Source organism: Mesoplodon mirus (assembly GCF_964341445.2).
Source record: "Mesoplodon mirus genome assembly, chromosome: X".
Taxonomy (NCBI): Eukaryota; Metazoa; Chordata; class Mammalia; order Artiodactyla; family Ziphiidae; genus Mesoplodon; species Mesoplodon mirus.
Window position 1 is genome coordinate 5,796,749 of NC_138981.1, and position 15,266 is coordinate 5,812,014.

At 43.9% G+C, this 15,266-nt stretch overlaps 1 protein-coding gene across 1 annotated transcript in view; it reads right to left on the reverse strand.

Moving 5' to 3' along the window:
- The window catches only part of ANOS1 (anosmin 1), a 195,581-nt gene that overhangs the window by 44,763 nt on the left and 135,552 nt on the right, over positions 1-15,266 (reverse strand). The window contains exons 4-6 of the mRNA XM_082609603.1: positions 11,827-12,049; positions 3,215-3,399; positions 698-827 (exon numbers count right to left, since the gene is read on the reverse strand). Coding sequence (XP_082465729.1) covers positions 698-827; positions 3,215-3,399; positions 11,827-12,049 — 538 coding nt within the window. The remainder of the gene's footprint in view (positions 1-697; positions 828-3,214; positions 3,400-11,826; positions 12,050-15,266) is intronic.

A 15,266-nucleotide genomic window follows, 5' to 3' on the forward strand; every position in this document is an offset into this window, starting at 1 on the left:
ACAAAAGAGATTAATTCACACTCAGCATAGCAGTTGTTTCAAGAAACCTGCATAGTCTGATGTGGCAGAAACTAAACCTTTCTCTCCAAAAATTAACTGAATGCTGCTCGACTCAGAAGATATTGAGACAGCCAACGGAAGTTGATCATGGAAAACCATGACTTCAGAGTTGAGAAAACCCCATCACATTATCTTCTCCAGTCTCTCAGAGGTAAAAGCCCAGGGATGGTCCTAATCATAAATTCGCCGGCACCTTCAGACCCATCTGGTCCCGTTCGCTAAGCACAGCACAGCCACCTGTTGGCCAACCACACATAAGAACTCGGAGATGGGGCTTCCCTGATGGCGCAGTGGTTGAGAATCTGCCTGCCAATGCAGGGGACATGGGTTCGAGCCCTGGTCTGGGAGGATCCCACATGCCGCGGAGCAACTAGGCCCGTGAGCCACAACTACTGAGCCTGCGCGTCTGGAGCCTGTGCTCCGCAACAAGAGAGGCCGTGATAGTGAGAGGCCCGCGCACCACGATGAAGAGTGGCCCCCGCTCGCCGCAACTAGGGGAAGCCCTCGCACAGAAACGAAGACCCAACACAGCCAAAATAAATACATAAATTAAAAAAAAAAAAAAAAGAACTTGGAAATGAGATGGATGTGCCCCCATGGCGAGTTGGGCATAGAGGGGCAGGCAAGCAAAACTGACCTTTGGAGGAGCGGAAGTGTTTGCTGGGGGCGGTGAAGCCTCGGGTCCCGTGCACATTCACGGCTGCCACTCGGAACTGGTACCACCTGCTGGGCCGTATGTCGGTCAGTTGGACCCGCTCATCCGTGGTCTGAGGGGAAAGTCACAGAGCACAGAGACCCCCTTTATCCTGACGTGCACATCAGGTCTGTTTTAGAAACACACGCACTCATCAGCCCATGCAACACAGCCTTGCCCTCCTGGATGAGGGCAGCCCATCCTGCTCAGGTACGGGAAGGGCCGTCGGGGACCAAGGAATTCCTAGGGAAGGTTCCAACTGCTTGATTCCATTCATAGGTATTTTACCTCGAAGAGTTAAAGCTCTCTGGAAGTCAAAATCTCGTGACAAATGCTTGGGCTGTTTTAAAATCTGGTGACTAAATACAGCATTGGAGAGATTTCATCAATAAATTATACTTATGAATGAATAAATACATGAAGTAATCATTACAGTATAGAGAAAATGAAATCAACTTTAGTTCATAGAAGGGAAATGCCTCCTACTTGCGTGCCAAATATAACTTTGGAAGTATGTATGTGAACCCACACACTTAAATTCTGGAAGTACATCGCAACCCAAGACTTTTTTGTTTAATTTGAGTAAATCATGTAAGATCTGCCAAGAGTCGTGTTCCTGAAGGGTGAGGTAGGTTTCGTCCAATAAAAGGTCCAGAGAAGAAAACTGGACAATGGGACAGGTCCACAGGTCTTGCTGTCCCTACAGCTACGTCCCAAGATATCAAACAACTTGAGCATCTTCCCACTGCCCTCCTCTTCATCAAACTCAGGGCGATATGCCTGCTTCCAGCAATGTCCCAGGGTAGACGTGAAACCTTGGCCTTGACTCCGAGGGGTAAACGCCCGAGTTCTATGCCTCATCTGCGCCAAGGGCTGAGCTCAGCTTGGCGCTCGATGGATAAAACTGGGCAACAGAACTGAATGGAAACCCTCCTAAACCTGAGTTTATAATAACTTATTGAAAAGGATCGTCATGTGTACTTTAACATTCAAAAGAAGCTAAGCATTTCCGAGCTCAAGGGAAGAAGATGACCTCAAGTGTGGCTTTCTACCTCGTTTGGCAGAATTTGAGACAACATTCTCATTGACTAGTTTGTCTAGTTTTAGCCTTCAATTTAAGGAACTAAAGCCAGCATGCTAGCCACAGCATTCAGCAGACAGAGAAAGGAAGCATTACATGTGGCATTAACTAGTGAAAATAGTAATAATAACAGAAACAATAATGCAAGGTCTTTCCTCTCTCCGAATAAGAGGATATGAAAGAGAAGGGCTTATCATCAGTTACTTTCAGAAATCTTCAAATTTATAATTTGGAAATTGCATAATTTGGGAAAGTTACAAATGATGCCGAAGCACTGTTTGAGGGAGAATGCCATGTAAACCAAATATAATTTTAGGCTGTATTCTGAAGATCTTTATGTTTTGTTAAAGTACAATTTTTTTAACAAAATAGGTATGGAATAGAATTGCTAAATTTATCTGACCATTTTTCCCTCCCTAATTTAAGATGCTTCTCTTAACATCACATTTCTCATTGATTTGGGTGGTATTTAAATTATTTTAGTGTTTAGCCTCTCTGAGATACTACTATTGCAAAAGGGACTAAATTCTTCTTCTAAACACCTGAATACTGAAATTTACTTTATATTTACTGAAAAAAAATCACGGGAATCTTGTCCTTGGAGAAAAAAATGACCTGATCAACTTCAGGAAAGAATTTCCCCCTAGAGACCTACATGTAGAGAAGGCATTTCAGTTGCTGAAAAGCATGAAGCAGTTGCATATTGAGAATTTATTCTCTTCTCCATCCGTGGAGTCTGCTTGCAGCTGGTAGTCCATTTAACAGCTCTTAAAAAGAAAGAAAATATTTTGCTTTTCACATCCACAAGACAGAGGAGGAAAAGCGCCGGGAAGATAAACTCCAGGAGGGCTGCCATCCAGGTGGCCTCCCAGTTGGTAAGCTGACCAAGAAGAAGAAAGCACTTAGGGGAGATTGATGAGCTGCTGGCTGCTTCCCACTAAGTAGTTGTGTGACATGAGTCTTCCTCCCGCCACGAAAGTCCCATGCGGAATAAAGGCTTAAATGTAGGAGAAACAGAGGAGAAGTCGTTGAGATGATCAAAGAGCACATTGACCAGTCCTAGGGGTGTTGCGTTTCCCTCACTCTAGTCGGTGTTAAGTTTATCTCAGGCAAGTGTACTTCTCGGAATCAATGTGAACACTCAGAAAACCGTCTCCCTTCCACGTGCGCCGTGAACACATTCAGCCAAGTTCCTCGTGGTACCCGGTTATGCCTACAGAGCCCACCCCGTCTTCCGCCAACATGCAGGGCACGTCCACCTCGGATTACGTGATTTCGGTGCCCAGGTTGTTCTGACTGGGGCCCAGCAAGCTAAGTTTCTCTCTGTAGGCGAAGGAGACACTACCTCAAGGGGAAAACAAAGCCTAGGAAGCACTAACCTGGGCTACCGTCTGCCAATGTGTGGCGTCGTCTTCACTAGGATGGATTCCATAATTCCATCTTCTCTGTACCACGTAGATCACGGGCTCAATTGAAATATTGAATTTTGAGGACCACTTAATCTCCAGCTGCCCGGACTGCAGTTCTGTGAATCGTAACTCCTTCCTGGGCTTCAGGGGGACACCTGAAACAGAACCGTGCCAGTTAAAACAGCCTGTGTGTGACTCGGAGTGCGGTGAAGGTTGAAGAAGAAAATCTACGGAAGAGACAAATCTCATCTAAACAACAGATCCTCTATTTCCTTTCTTAAAAGCAGCTTCTCCCTATCAGGGGCTCACATTTGAAATCTCCTGACACTAAGTTCAGTTTCACTTTCCCAGTTTTTTTAGAGGCTCTAAACTGATTCCTGATTCTGGACAAGGTAACCTCTAGAGCAATTCCTTTATGTGTGTTCTTCCAAGGACATCCTGTTACCAAGCTGCAGCACTGGAGGCTAACCCGGAATCCACACGAGGCGACAGTCATGAGGAGTCTTGAGTCCTTTTTCCCACGTAACACGCTCCGTCTCTGCTGATAGATCCTAGGGTCCTTCAAGCACGGTTCTCAAGTTTCCTCTCCTCTCTATCTGAACGAGTTTTCCTCTTAAGGAAAACATTATAAAGCCCAGTCCTCTCATGTGGTCAAATCTTACAAGAATGGTTTCCAAAGCATGGGTCTTGTGGATTCCCCAACTGATTGCTGGGCCTCTGCCTTATTGACTTACCGTCTAAAATTGGAAAAAGATGAATTTATAATGTTTGCTTTTGGCATGAGTGAGTGCCTGGCTTCAGAAGCCCCTCACAGGTGCCTCATTGGAAAGTAGTTCATCATTTTGATTTCTTTTTCCCCCTACAGTGCATGCAAGTTGCCTGGTAACTGAAAGATTTAAGAACCACGGTTCAAAATAGCAGCCGTTATGGAAAGGGAGTTTTAAAACAAATGTATAATACTAAGAGGATATATGAAACTAACTGAATTAGGTAGAGTCTATGGCATCATGATGTTCAATGCCTTCCAAACCAAGAACACCAGGTGCATTAAAATCATTCTCTGCTGAGAATGAGCATTTGCCTAAAGCACTGACGACTTATCATTTGAAATGGTTACTTCAGAATGCGGCATTAATTTTTCCGTTTCTTAAGTTTAAACTGAGAAAACTAGAAAATGTGCAAATACAAAATATGAGCTCTGATGCATGTTAGTGATGTGGCTGAATTCAACTCATTTCATTTTTATCTTAATCCAAGCCAAATCCTGTGCTGGGAACTTTTAAAGTCATTAAACACTGAGGTGGACACAGTTGGATAATTTAAAAATGGCACATGTATATCTGCTCAAAAGCTCCCTGACTCTTAAAAACTATTTTCTAGGGCTTCCCTGGTGGTGCAGTGGTTAAGAATCCGCCTGCCAATGCAGGGGACACGGGTTCGAGCCCTGGTCCGGGAAGATCCCACATGCCGCGGAGCCACTAAGCCCATGCGCCACAACTACTGAGCCTGCACTCTAGAGCCCGTGAGCCACAACTACTGAGCCCACGCGCCACAACTACTGAAGCCCGCACGCCTAGAGCCGTGCTCTGCAACAAGAGAAGCCACCGCCACGAGAACCCCGCGCACTGCAACAAAGAGTAGCCCCTGCTCGCCACAACTAGAGAAAGCCCGCGTGCAGTGACGAAGACCCAATACAGCCAAAAATAAATAAAATAAAAATAAAATAAATTAAAAAAAAACCCCAAAACTATTTTCTAAACAGCCACGGTCACCGCCCCTACTGCATTCTCCGTGTTGATTTGCTGGCGGGTTGTATCTGTATGTTACCCTTTCACTTTACCATAAAGTTGTCTCATGGGATCCTTGCTGTGACCTCATCAAGTGGGTGAAGGGTGAAGCAGCTACATTTTGAGCACCAGGGAATTGAGTCTGAGGACGATTAAATAAATTGCCTGGAGCTATGACCCATCCCCGGTTTCTCTCTGAATTTTCTGCCGCATTTTGGATTAGGAAAAGCCACTTAGAAAGGTAGAGAGAAGTGGTTTCCGTAGCTCTGCAAGTCCCTTGGACGTTCTGATTCTAACGTCCTTGAAGTTCCTGGTTGGGGTGGGACTTCCCTCCTAGTCTTTGCTCCTGCTGTGCCCCTGCAAGAGTCCTTTCCAAGCTCATGTCAGGGACTTCTTGGTGCATAACCTTACACTTACGCTTCCATGCCTGGAATATTTCTGCAGAGCGAGTGATTCTCACATCTACCCCCAGTCCCTCTCAGGGCTGCAGGACCTCATAAAGCTGCGTAAGTCCCCTCTCGAATGCCTCTCCCCGGATACGCCCCTCCTCCTGAGACATAGGTCTTCATGACATCTCTAGGCTCTTGGACACTGAAGGGTTCCCAAAACCTTTTGTCTAGCGCTTGCACCTACCAACATCCTGGTGTTTTACTGCAGAGTATCATTTCAGGAACACCTCAGTCATCCTGTCTCCATGGTGACCACCTGCTTTAGGCACTTTCCTCTCCTGTCTGGACCCTCACCGTAGCCTCTAACCCATCTCCCTGGAAGCCAATCTCTTTTCTCTAATTCCCTCTTCACCGTATTTGTGGTTATTTTCTTCAAGTGGAGGAGAGGGGGTCTCCTTCTCCTTCTCAGAAGGTTCAAGCGCATCCGTTTTCTACAGCAGGGAGGGAAACGTCTCTGCATCTCACTCGAGGCATCCATCTTCACCACCGCCTACCAGTTATCTTTCAGCTGATCTCGTGGTACCTTTTACGTGTCTGTCACACACCCTGCCTTTACACCCAGCTTTCCCACAAACACACTGCCTGGCACTCCCTACGACCATGGCCTGTTCATGGTGTTTTCTTCACTCTGAAATCTCCTTCCTTCTATTTTCTGACCACAGACCCTGGAATACTTCCAGGCTCAGGCCAAATGCCTCCCTTCGGAGCCACTTTCCCTGAAGCTCCCAATTGGGAATAAAGGCTCCATTCTTCTGCCAGCTCTTCAGCGTTTAACCTGTAACCGTCAAAGTGCACTTAACTGCCTCTCCCCACAGCCAGCTCGTGTAATGACGTCTGTCTTCCCCACAAAGCTAAAGCCCCAGAGGTCAAGAACCACGTCTCCTCAATTTCCACATCACCATGTCCTCGTAGAAAGCGCTGTGCAAGAGGGAATGGCCCGGAACTGTTCGCTGAAGAAACAGCCCAACGCGCTTCCTTATCCTTCTCTCAAGAATACACCTGCGGACGTAAGAGGACTCGGAACATTTACACACATCTTTGTGACAATGGTAAACCCCTCTCTGCTTGAGACTCATGGAGGGGAAGGAGAAGACGTATCGCAGGCGTTCGGTGCCACCTTCTCTGGCGTGTGTATCCTTTCAAGGAGCTCACATCTCCTTTTCTGTCAAGGTCCAATGGCTCAAACATTCCTTTACTTACTGTTTAAAGAGAAGACGGCTGGCTAGTTCCTGAACCTCACAGAGCACTTTCTTGGCTCTCCATGTCTAATCCTCTGGCGTAAACGCAGCTACAGTAAATCCTCAAGTCACTGAAGCACCCTGAACCCGTCAGCAGCAGAGTTGCCGCTGCTGAGTTGCATCCGCACCCCGTGCTCTGAGGCTTCAGTCTTGAATATCGTTCAGCTACCAAGAGCCTTCATGGAACATGACGAGTGTCAGGGCACTGTCAGTTCAAATTCCTTCATTGGAGAATCTCTTTAATTATGATGTGCAATGGTCTTGCAATTTGCATTTTAAGAAATGGTCCATCTGGTTTGCATTAGGGTCAGCTGGCTCCCCTGTCTGGGAGTAACTGCAGCCCTCGCTGTAATTGTGTGCAGATGGGGCTCAGGCCTGGACCCTCAGCCCTCACGTCAGTCCTTTCATAGTCCCTGCGAGCTCACCCAGCATCCTGGCTGCATAACCAGATGCAGAGGATGGATCTGTCCTCAGTGTGGTTTTTATTATGTAAATGACTAGGATCTTTCTTTTTTAGTATTTTTGAACGTATTAGTCATCTGAAATCTAAACTGTTCTGTTAAAAACTTCAAAAATGCTATCATATAACATCCCACAATATAGGACAATATTGGTGCATTTTTGTTTTCTTTAAAACCTTGCAAGTATTTTGGTGAAATCAAAGGAACAGAAACCCAATGCTTCAAAAAATGTTGAAACTATACTGATAGAAAACTCAATCAAGACAGACCATCAGCAGTTTGCAAATCACCACAAGATCTGACTATTCATATAAATATACTTGTCACAAGTCTAGGTATGAAAATGCAGCAAGATATTGTGTTCCGGGCCTTCCTGGTGGCACGATGATTAAGAATCCGACTGCCAATGCAGGGGACACGGGTTCAAGCCCTGGTCCGGGAATATCCCACATGCCGCAGAGCAGCTAAGCCCGTGAGCCACAACTACTGAAGCCCAAGCACCACAACCACTGAAGCCTGCATGCCTAGAGCCCGTGCTCTGCAACGAGAAGCCACCACAATGAGAAGCCCACGCACCGCAACGAACAGTAGCCCCTGCTCGCCGCAACTAGAGAAAGCCCATGCACAGCAATGAAGACCCAACGTAGCCAAAAATAAATAAAATAAATTTTAAAAAAAAGATATTGTGTTCCAGGGATAATGTCTCTCATAAGGACAACTGTACTCAAGGAATTTGTGTTTACATCACATTAAGGCACTCAGTCACTATATTCAAAATGTGAAAAGTTAATTTGTGAAAAGCGGCCCACCTCTAAAATCCTGAGGTTTATGTATTTCAAATACTAAGAGTTTCATGGAAATAGTAAATCAACTCCATCATCACATCAGATCTTTTTGGGAAGAAACAAACTGATATAGGATTAATTCCTGGTTAGCACCTGGTAAAGAAAAATGACTGCTGTGTCACGGCCACCTACCTAACTGAAGGCCACAAACTACTCTGAATCTTTACATTTGGAAAACAAGTTCAGCTTTTCTCTTTCCCTCCCCAAACCAAATGTCCCAGTTGGGAGTGAGGAGAGGCAGCAAGGTACTAAAGCATCACCTCTAGACAGAGGACAGTCCAACTAAGCTGTAAACCAGACCCAAAATAGGGGAGGATCAAAGGAAAACCAGTGCCCCGACGAACCGGAGCTTGTGTTTCACCCGTAGAAGACCAGCTTGTGAATTTCCCACAATCTCACGAAGGTGTGAGTGTCAGAGACCAGCACCTTCGGGCCTGGTTTACCCACGGTAACATGGTCAAGTCTTCCAGGGGGCTGCTTCTCATCGTCTTTACTTGAAGGGTGAAGGAAAAGCTCTCTTTCATTTTCCTTTGTCTCAAACCCTAACACCAGTCTGTAAAGTTAACTCAGGCGTCAGCCAGGGACAGTTCTCACAGCATAACCCAAATTAGATGCGCAAATGTCACGCGGGACATTCTGCTGATCATTTTTTCAAAACACACAGTGTTTTGAAAAACTCAAGTTTCCAGCATATAAAGCCTTCAAAGGTATGAAATCAGCCCACAGCCCATCTTCCTTTCTACAAAAGTGGACCAGACAGAAAGGATATATGCGTTTCCATGTATTTTAAAAATTTTTCATTAACTCAATAAGCGATAAAAGGAAAAACAGGACAGCGGATGGCACATAGCAATTTATGGCAGAAGTTAAGAAAGTGATCGGTCCACTTCAGTGAGTGTGTGCGTATGACCACCTTGACGAGGAACTGCTGGGCCGGGTGGAGGTTGGTGTCCTTTGATTTTGCACCCCGGTGCTCACCCAGTACAGGCCATAACCAATGTCAGGCACTGCCCGTAACTCCTAACACACAGTCAGTAATTACCAACTGAGCTGAAATGTGTCAGTACTTGTAGATCCAGGTGACATCAGTCCCTTTTAAACTCAAAATGGGGAAGACATTAAGAAAATGCCCTCTGGGATTTCCTACGACACTTCAATAAGTAAATAATGAATGAATGAAATGGCCATGAGGAACTTACAGGTTTGCCCAATAGAAGTTGGTTCTTCACGAGGTATACTTTGTATCTAATTTAAATATTACAACTCCACAAACTAGTTGGAAATAAAGTTCAAAGAAAAACAGCTCCATGTTATTTATGAGCCTAAAAAATACTGATAAATCAGTGACTGTATCAGATTTAATCTATTCGATCTTGATCTATCTTTTACTTGAGCTATAATATAATAATACAGGGGTGCCCAAAGAGGGCCTGAAGTGTAGGGTCCTATTACAGTAGCTGGATAGAGTCAAAATAAAGCTGACAGGAGAGCTGGCCCGGGCGGGAACAGGCACGAGATGCACTGCTTCTGCGAACCACTGGATCCCCTCAGCGGCGGCCTGTGGCCTCAGCCTCAGCACTTGTGAACGGACAGCGGGACTGGTCCAGCTCCACCAGCGGTGCAGCTCCCTCTTCCTAAGGAAAACGCCTGCACAGACGTGGCGTGAGCAGAGACAGGCAGGCGAGCTCATTTCCCGCCGGTTGTTTGGGGCAGTAAGAGGGCCCTTATGAAGGTGAGAGGGGACAGGGACAGCTGGGCCTCCACAGATTGCCAGGTTGATCTGCATGCATGTTGTCTGGCTGCATGCATGTTTTTCTCCTCACAAAGCCAAGCGCTGGGTCAGGAAGGACCCTTTCCCAGAGAGGCCGGGGCCATCAGCACCAGAACCCTCTTTTGATGACTGTCAGGTGCTCCCAGGACATGGAAGCCAGCCTTCATTCAGAGAGCAAGGAAAAAAAATCTCTATGTAGTGTGTGTGTGTATATATATATATTTTTTCAAAATAATACTATTTTATCCTTGTGCTCATTATGCAAAAGTCACTGTCAGGTCAAGAGAGTCTTTTTTATTCCATTTGTGGTTAGTGCTCCGTGAATTGCCTCTGTCCACAAACACCCAGGTCAAGACTTATTGTAGTAGAAAGGTGACTTCAGCACTTGAAAAAAGCCCATCGTATTAAGTTTAAATCGCAGGTATCTTTTAATCGTTAATCATTTACGCTGGCCCTTTAGAGAATATTTCCCAGATTCTCGGTGAACCGGGCATACTTGAAATTCATACTGACTCTTCACTGCTTTCACATGAAAAGCACATTTTAATGTATATTGAGTCCTTTAACCGCCTTACTTTTAAAACAAAAAAGGTTTTACAAATGGGTTTTCAACAATCATTCTAAAAGCATCCTATTTTTATGGTAAATGCTGATACTTAAATAGCAAATGATCTATAATAACTGAACAGGTTTCATAGTAGTAGACTTTTAAAAAATTAAATGGTGTTAGATTGGGCAGAAGTGATTTTACGTAGTTTCTAATAAAAGGCATGGAAACAATAAAACTTTAAATCCATTAAGGAAACGTCAGTCTGTTAAGAAAGGGAAAGCAGCAATTATTTTGAATTTGAGACAGTATTTGTGCCAGGTTTCCAGGGATCTTAGGGGAAAAAAATGGAAAACTGGATGGATTCCATAGATTTCACAGAAGAGTATTTCCAAGTGACAGCTGGAGGAGGATGGCGCAGGTATGTGACTTCTGGGAGACCTGAATTGTTATAAGCCTAAGAATGGACTTGTGAAAATAGTCAAGAAGCCCATCATTCAGAACCGGCATTGCAACAACATATGCTTGATGCGTGAGAGGGAAAGTGAGAGAAAGCAAGACAGATTTCTCTTTCTACTTATAATGAATAATGCCTAGCGACTGATTCTATTTTTCTCTTCCAATTAGACCTAAAAAAGTAACGAAATGTTATGTCTCCCATAGTATACTTTTTGGCATGCCTAACTATACATAATACAACAGCATCGGTTTAACATACAAGAACTTTGTCACACTTACAGAAAGAGGCATGTAACAGCATAAAGGAGTTAAGCGCTCTAGAAACTGCCTATGGATGTAAACCGTTACATCGGCTAAATTGTTGGATAACTTGCATCCCTATCTTTTGGAAGAGGGCAATTCCTCCATCTGGGAACTTAAGATACTAATCAAAATATTGAAAGTTCCCTGCAAGCACACTTCTGTTCTTGGATTATGCCAACAGAAAACCCCACAAAATTCATGCGTCTATTAAGCCTTTTTCAGCTGGGCCCCATCGCTAGCCTGTTTTCCAAGGATTTGAATACAGTCACTCCAAGGTAGCCAGTGGAGCTTCATTCATTTACTCATGTTGGAGAAAAACACAAAAAAAGTTCCTGAATTGATGGTGGCCTTCCTACATGTTAACTTCTAAAAGAATTCATATGATAGAGCCATTATTTTATAATAACTTTAAATGGAATATAATCTATAGAAATACTGAGCCACGATATTGTACACCTGAAACGAATACTGTAAATCAACCATACTTCAATAAAAAATAAGAAGAATTCCCATGAAGGATTTACTCCAGCCCAATATGAGTTCACTGGGGCTGATTTCTACGGCCCAGTAAGTATTTTCAGATGTTAGTATGTGGCACAAGGTAAATTTTCTTACAGTTCTCTCTTTCCTTCCAAGTCACATCTTTGACACCCTCCCTCACAGGCACACAAATCCCCCTGTGACCCTGGAGGTCCCCTCACCTACTCCACTCTGCCCCTTACCTTTGTACAGAGTCTTGGGCACCTGGCAGGTGTGTCCACATCCATTGGAACAACACTTCTTAACCCCAGAGCACTCATTGTCCACTTCACAGCTTTCGACACAGGCGGCGGCAAAGCCACTGGCTTTCTCGGGAGCTGGGCAATCCCCCTGCTTTACCGACAGGATGTACTTGAGGAATTCACAGCTGGTCAGGCATTCATAGTTCTTCTTGGGGAACAGAGGCTGGGAGAGAATAGAAAAAAAATTCTCCCGTTAAAGACACATGGAGTCTGATTTCCAAGACATCGGAAAGGCAGGTCAAAATTCTTACTGCATCAAATTCTCCCTTGAATTGTTTACAGAGTAAATGTACTTGCTTTCTTTCCCCCTAAAGAAGTGATCTTTTATGCTCATTTTTTAAAGGACTATGACCCATGACTTAGAACTTTATTTTACATGCAACAGATACACATCAATTACACATACACGCATTCACAGATTATTGTTACATTCTGAGTTCTGATATTGTAAATTTAATGTACATCGAGACATAAATACTCGGACAATTAAATACCAGGGGAAAATTTCACACTCTTAATTTAATTACCAAAGGTAGAAAACTAGAAACACTAGCTAGAAAAAGTATAATTTCAAGGTTTGAATTAGAATTGTAGATGAGAATAAAATTGATTGTTAATAATAATCATATATAGGGCTTCCCTGGTAGTGCAGTGGTTAGGAATCTGCCAGCCAATGCAGGGGACATGGGTTCAAGCCCTGGTCCGGGAAGATCCCACATGCCGCGGAGCACCTAAACCCTTGCACGACAACTGAGCCTGCGCTCTAGAGCCCACAAGCCACAACTGCTGAAGCCCATGCGCCACAACTACTGAAGCCCGTGCGCCTAGAGCCCGTGCTCCACAACAAGAGAAGCCACGGCAATGAGAAGCTTGCACACTGCAACAGAGACCCAACACAGCCAAAATAAATTAATTAATTCATTAAAAAAAAGTTAAAAAAATTTTAAATTAATGATATATAAAATTTGAAAATAACATAAATTGACTGCATTAAAACAGTGTCTCAATTCAAGAACTTTCCAGGTAAAAACAGAAGAAAGGTCATGCTTTCAATACTGAAGTACCACACATCTGTAGCTAGTTAATTTAAATTAAAAAAACTTTATAAACATTTAAAGCATCATCAGTTCTTAAGTTCTTAAGGCTTTTCTCTCTTATTCACTTTCACAGCTCATTTCTCTGTTAGCTGCTACATGTGTTTTACTTCATTTTTTTTTTTTTTTAATATTTATTCATTTATTTGGTTGCACCAGGTCTTAGGTGTGACAAGTGGGCTCCTTAGTTGCAGCTCCTGGGCTCCTTAGTTGTGGCATGCACGTGGGATCTAGTTCCCTGACCAGGGATTGAACCCAGGCCCACGGCATTAGGAGTGCGGAGTCTTATCCACTGCACCACCAGGGAAGTCCCTTTTTTTTTTTTTTTTTTTTTAAGGATACTGAGTTGGTATGGTGTGGGGTTTTTTTTTATATATATTTATTTATTTTTGGCTGTGTTGGGTGTTCATTGCTGCATGCGGGCTTTCTCTAGCTGTGGGAGAGTGGGGGCTACTCTTCGTTGCAGTGCGTGGGCTTCTCATTGCAGTGGCTTCTCTCGTGGAGCACGGGCTGTAGGTGCGTGGGCTTCCGTAGTTGAGGCACATGGGTTCAGTAGTTGTGGCGCACAGGCTCTAGAGCACAGGCTCAGTAGTTGTGGCGCACGGGCTTAGTTGTTCCGTGGTATGTGGGATCTTCCCACATCAGGGCTTGAACAAGTGTCTCCTGCATTGGCAGGTGGATTCTCAACCACTGCGCCACCAGGGAAGCCCTTCATTGGTTTTTGAAGTTCTAAATTCAGGTCCAAATCTAACTTAGGAATCAAAGAAGCATGTGAAAGGACCTGGAACAATTATAGAGTTTTGGCCAGCTTTCCTCTTTCAACAACATGTATACATTACATGCACTGAAAGAAGCTACTTAAATTACTAAAATCATTGGCCCCTGCCACACCGGCTGAGATTTGCAAGTAGGCATAATTTTATTAAATCTGGCAAGTGTTCACTGCTTGCTAAGTTAGCAATTACAGGGACTTAGTTTGCACTATGTATAATCAAATCAACTCACGGCAAACTTCTTCACACATGAAAACGGAGTATAACTTGGGAATCAGATAACAAAGTAAGGGCTGTCTGTTCATATGACTCTAATCATCTTCAAGCCAACTGCCACGCCCTTGAACTGGGAGGAACAGGAAAGCAGGAGCTGCTATCTCCTCCCTTTACTGATTTACTCACCGAGCTAACGGGCCAGAATTAAAAACAAATAAACAAAAACACTGGTAGAGACAGATCTGCAATACTTGTTCCCACTGAGTGTAAAAGAAGAATGATCATACTTAGCACAGTAATTTGGATCTTCCAGTTGATGTAGGGTTGTTCTGTACAATTCTTTTCCTTTTTGCTATGGATTCAAACATGTGATTCTTTTGTGTGTGGGGGGGTGGGTGTTTTGAGGTCCATGGAAACAAATCGGGAATCAAAGAAAATTCCTCTCTGCACTGGAGCTTTCTAGACTGGTCCCTGAGCTTGCATTGTTCCAGATGACATTATGAGTATTATATTAGATTGTGTACACGGAGAACTAGGCAGGGCTGTACCAAGTTAGCTCCTAACAGCTACTCAGCAGGACTGGACTCATGGATGTATCTTTTCTTTTCCCACTGCTCCACGTTTCCTGTTTAACATTTCCAAATTCTTCTGTTATTCTGATCATACGTTACAAGAGCCAAAGACAGAGAGGTGGCTCCACTTCTCCTACGGCATGACCATCCACAAGTCTCCAACATGCCCCCACCAGGCCCAGCACTGAAATCTGCAAGGAGGGAACTGGGGCCCCTCGGAATTTATAATAAAGAAATAGTCTTCAGTCCTTGAACTTAAATGAAGATCATCTTACAAATACGTGGATTTGGTACAGTAATCGTATAGAGGCGTTCTACTTAACAGTTCTATTTGTTCAGCTCTACTGAAGGCAAATTTTGATGTTCTCTATCAATTATCTTGGATAATCCTCTTGGATTAGGTTGAAAACTATTAATGGTCTGAATATAAATTAGAGAACATATGGTATCTGTACACAAGGTCTCTCCCCATGTCTTTAATCATTGCTTAATGAGAATTTACCATTGAATGGAATAAGGCAAAAATGCTCATAGGTGATAGAAAACGATGTGTGAACATGAGTACTCTATATATAAAGAAAATGTGTAAATTGGTCCCCTGATCACCAGTTGGAAATCCTGTGAGCAAAAGATCATTTGGGTGCAGGAAAAGAAACTTCTGACCTTTAAGCGTGTCATATTTCTTGGGCTATTACAAGTTAATAACTCATAGACTTGTCAAGAGG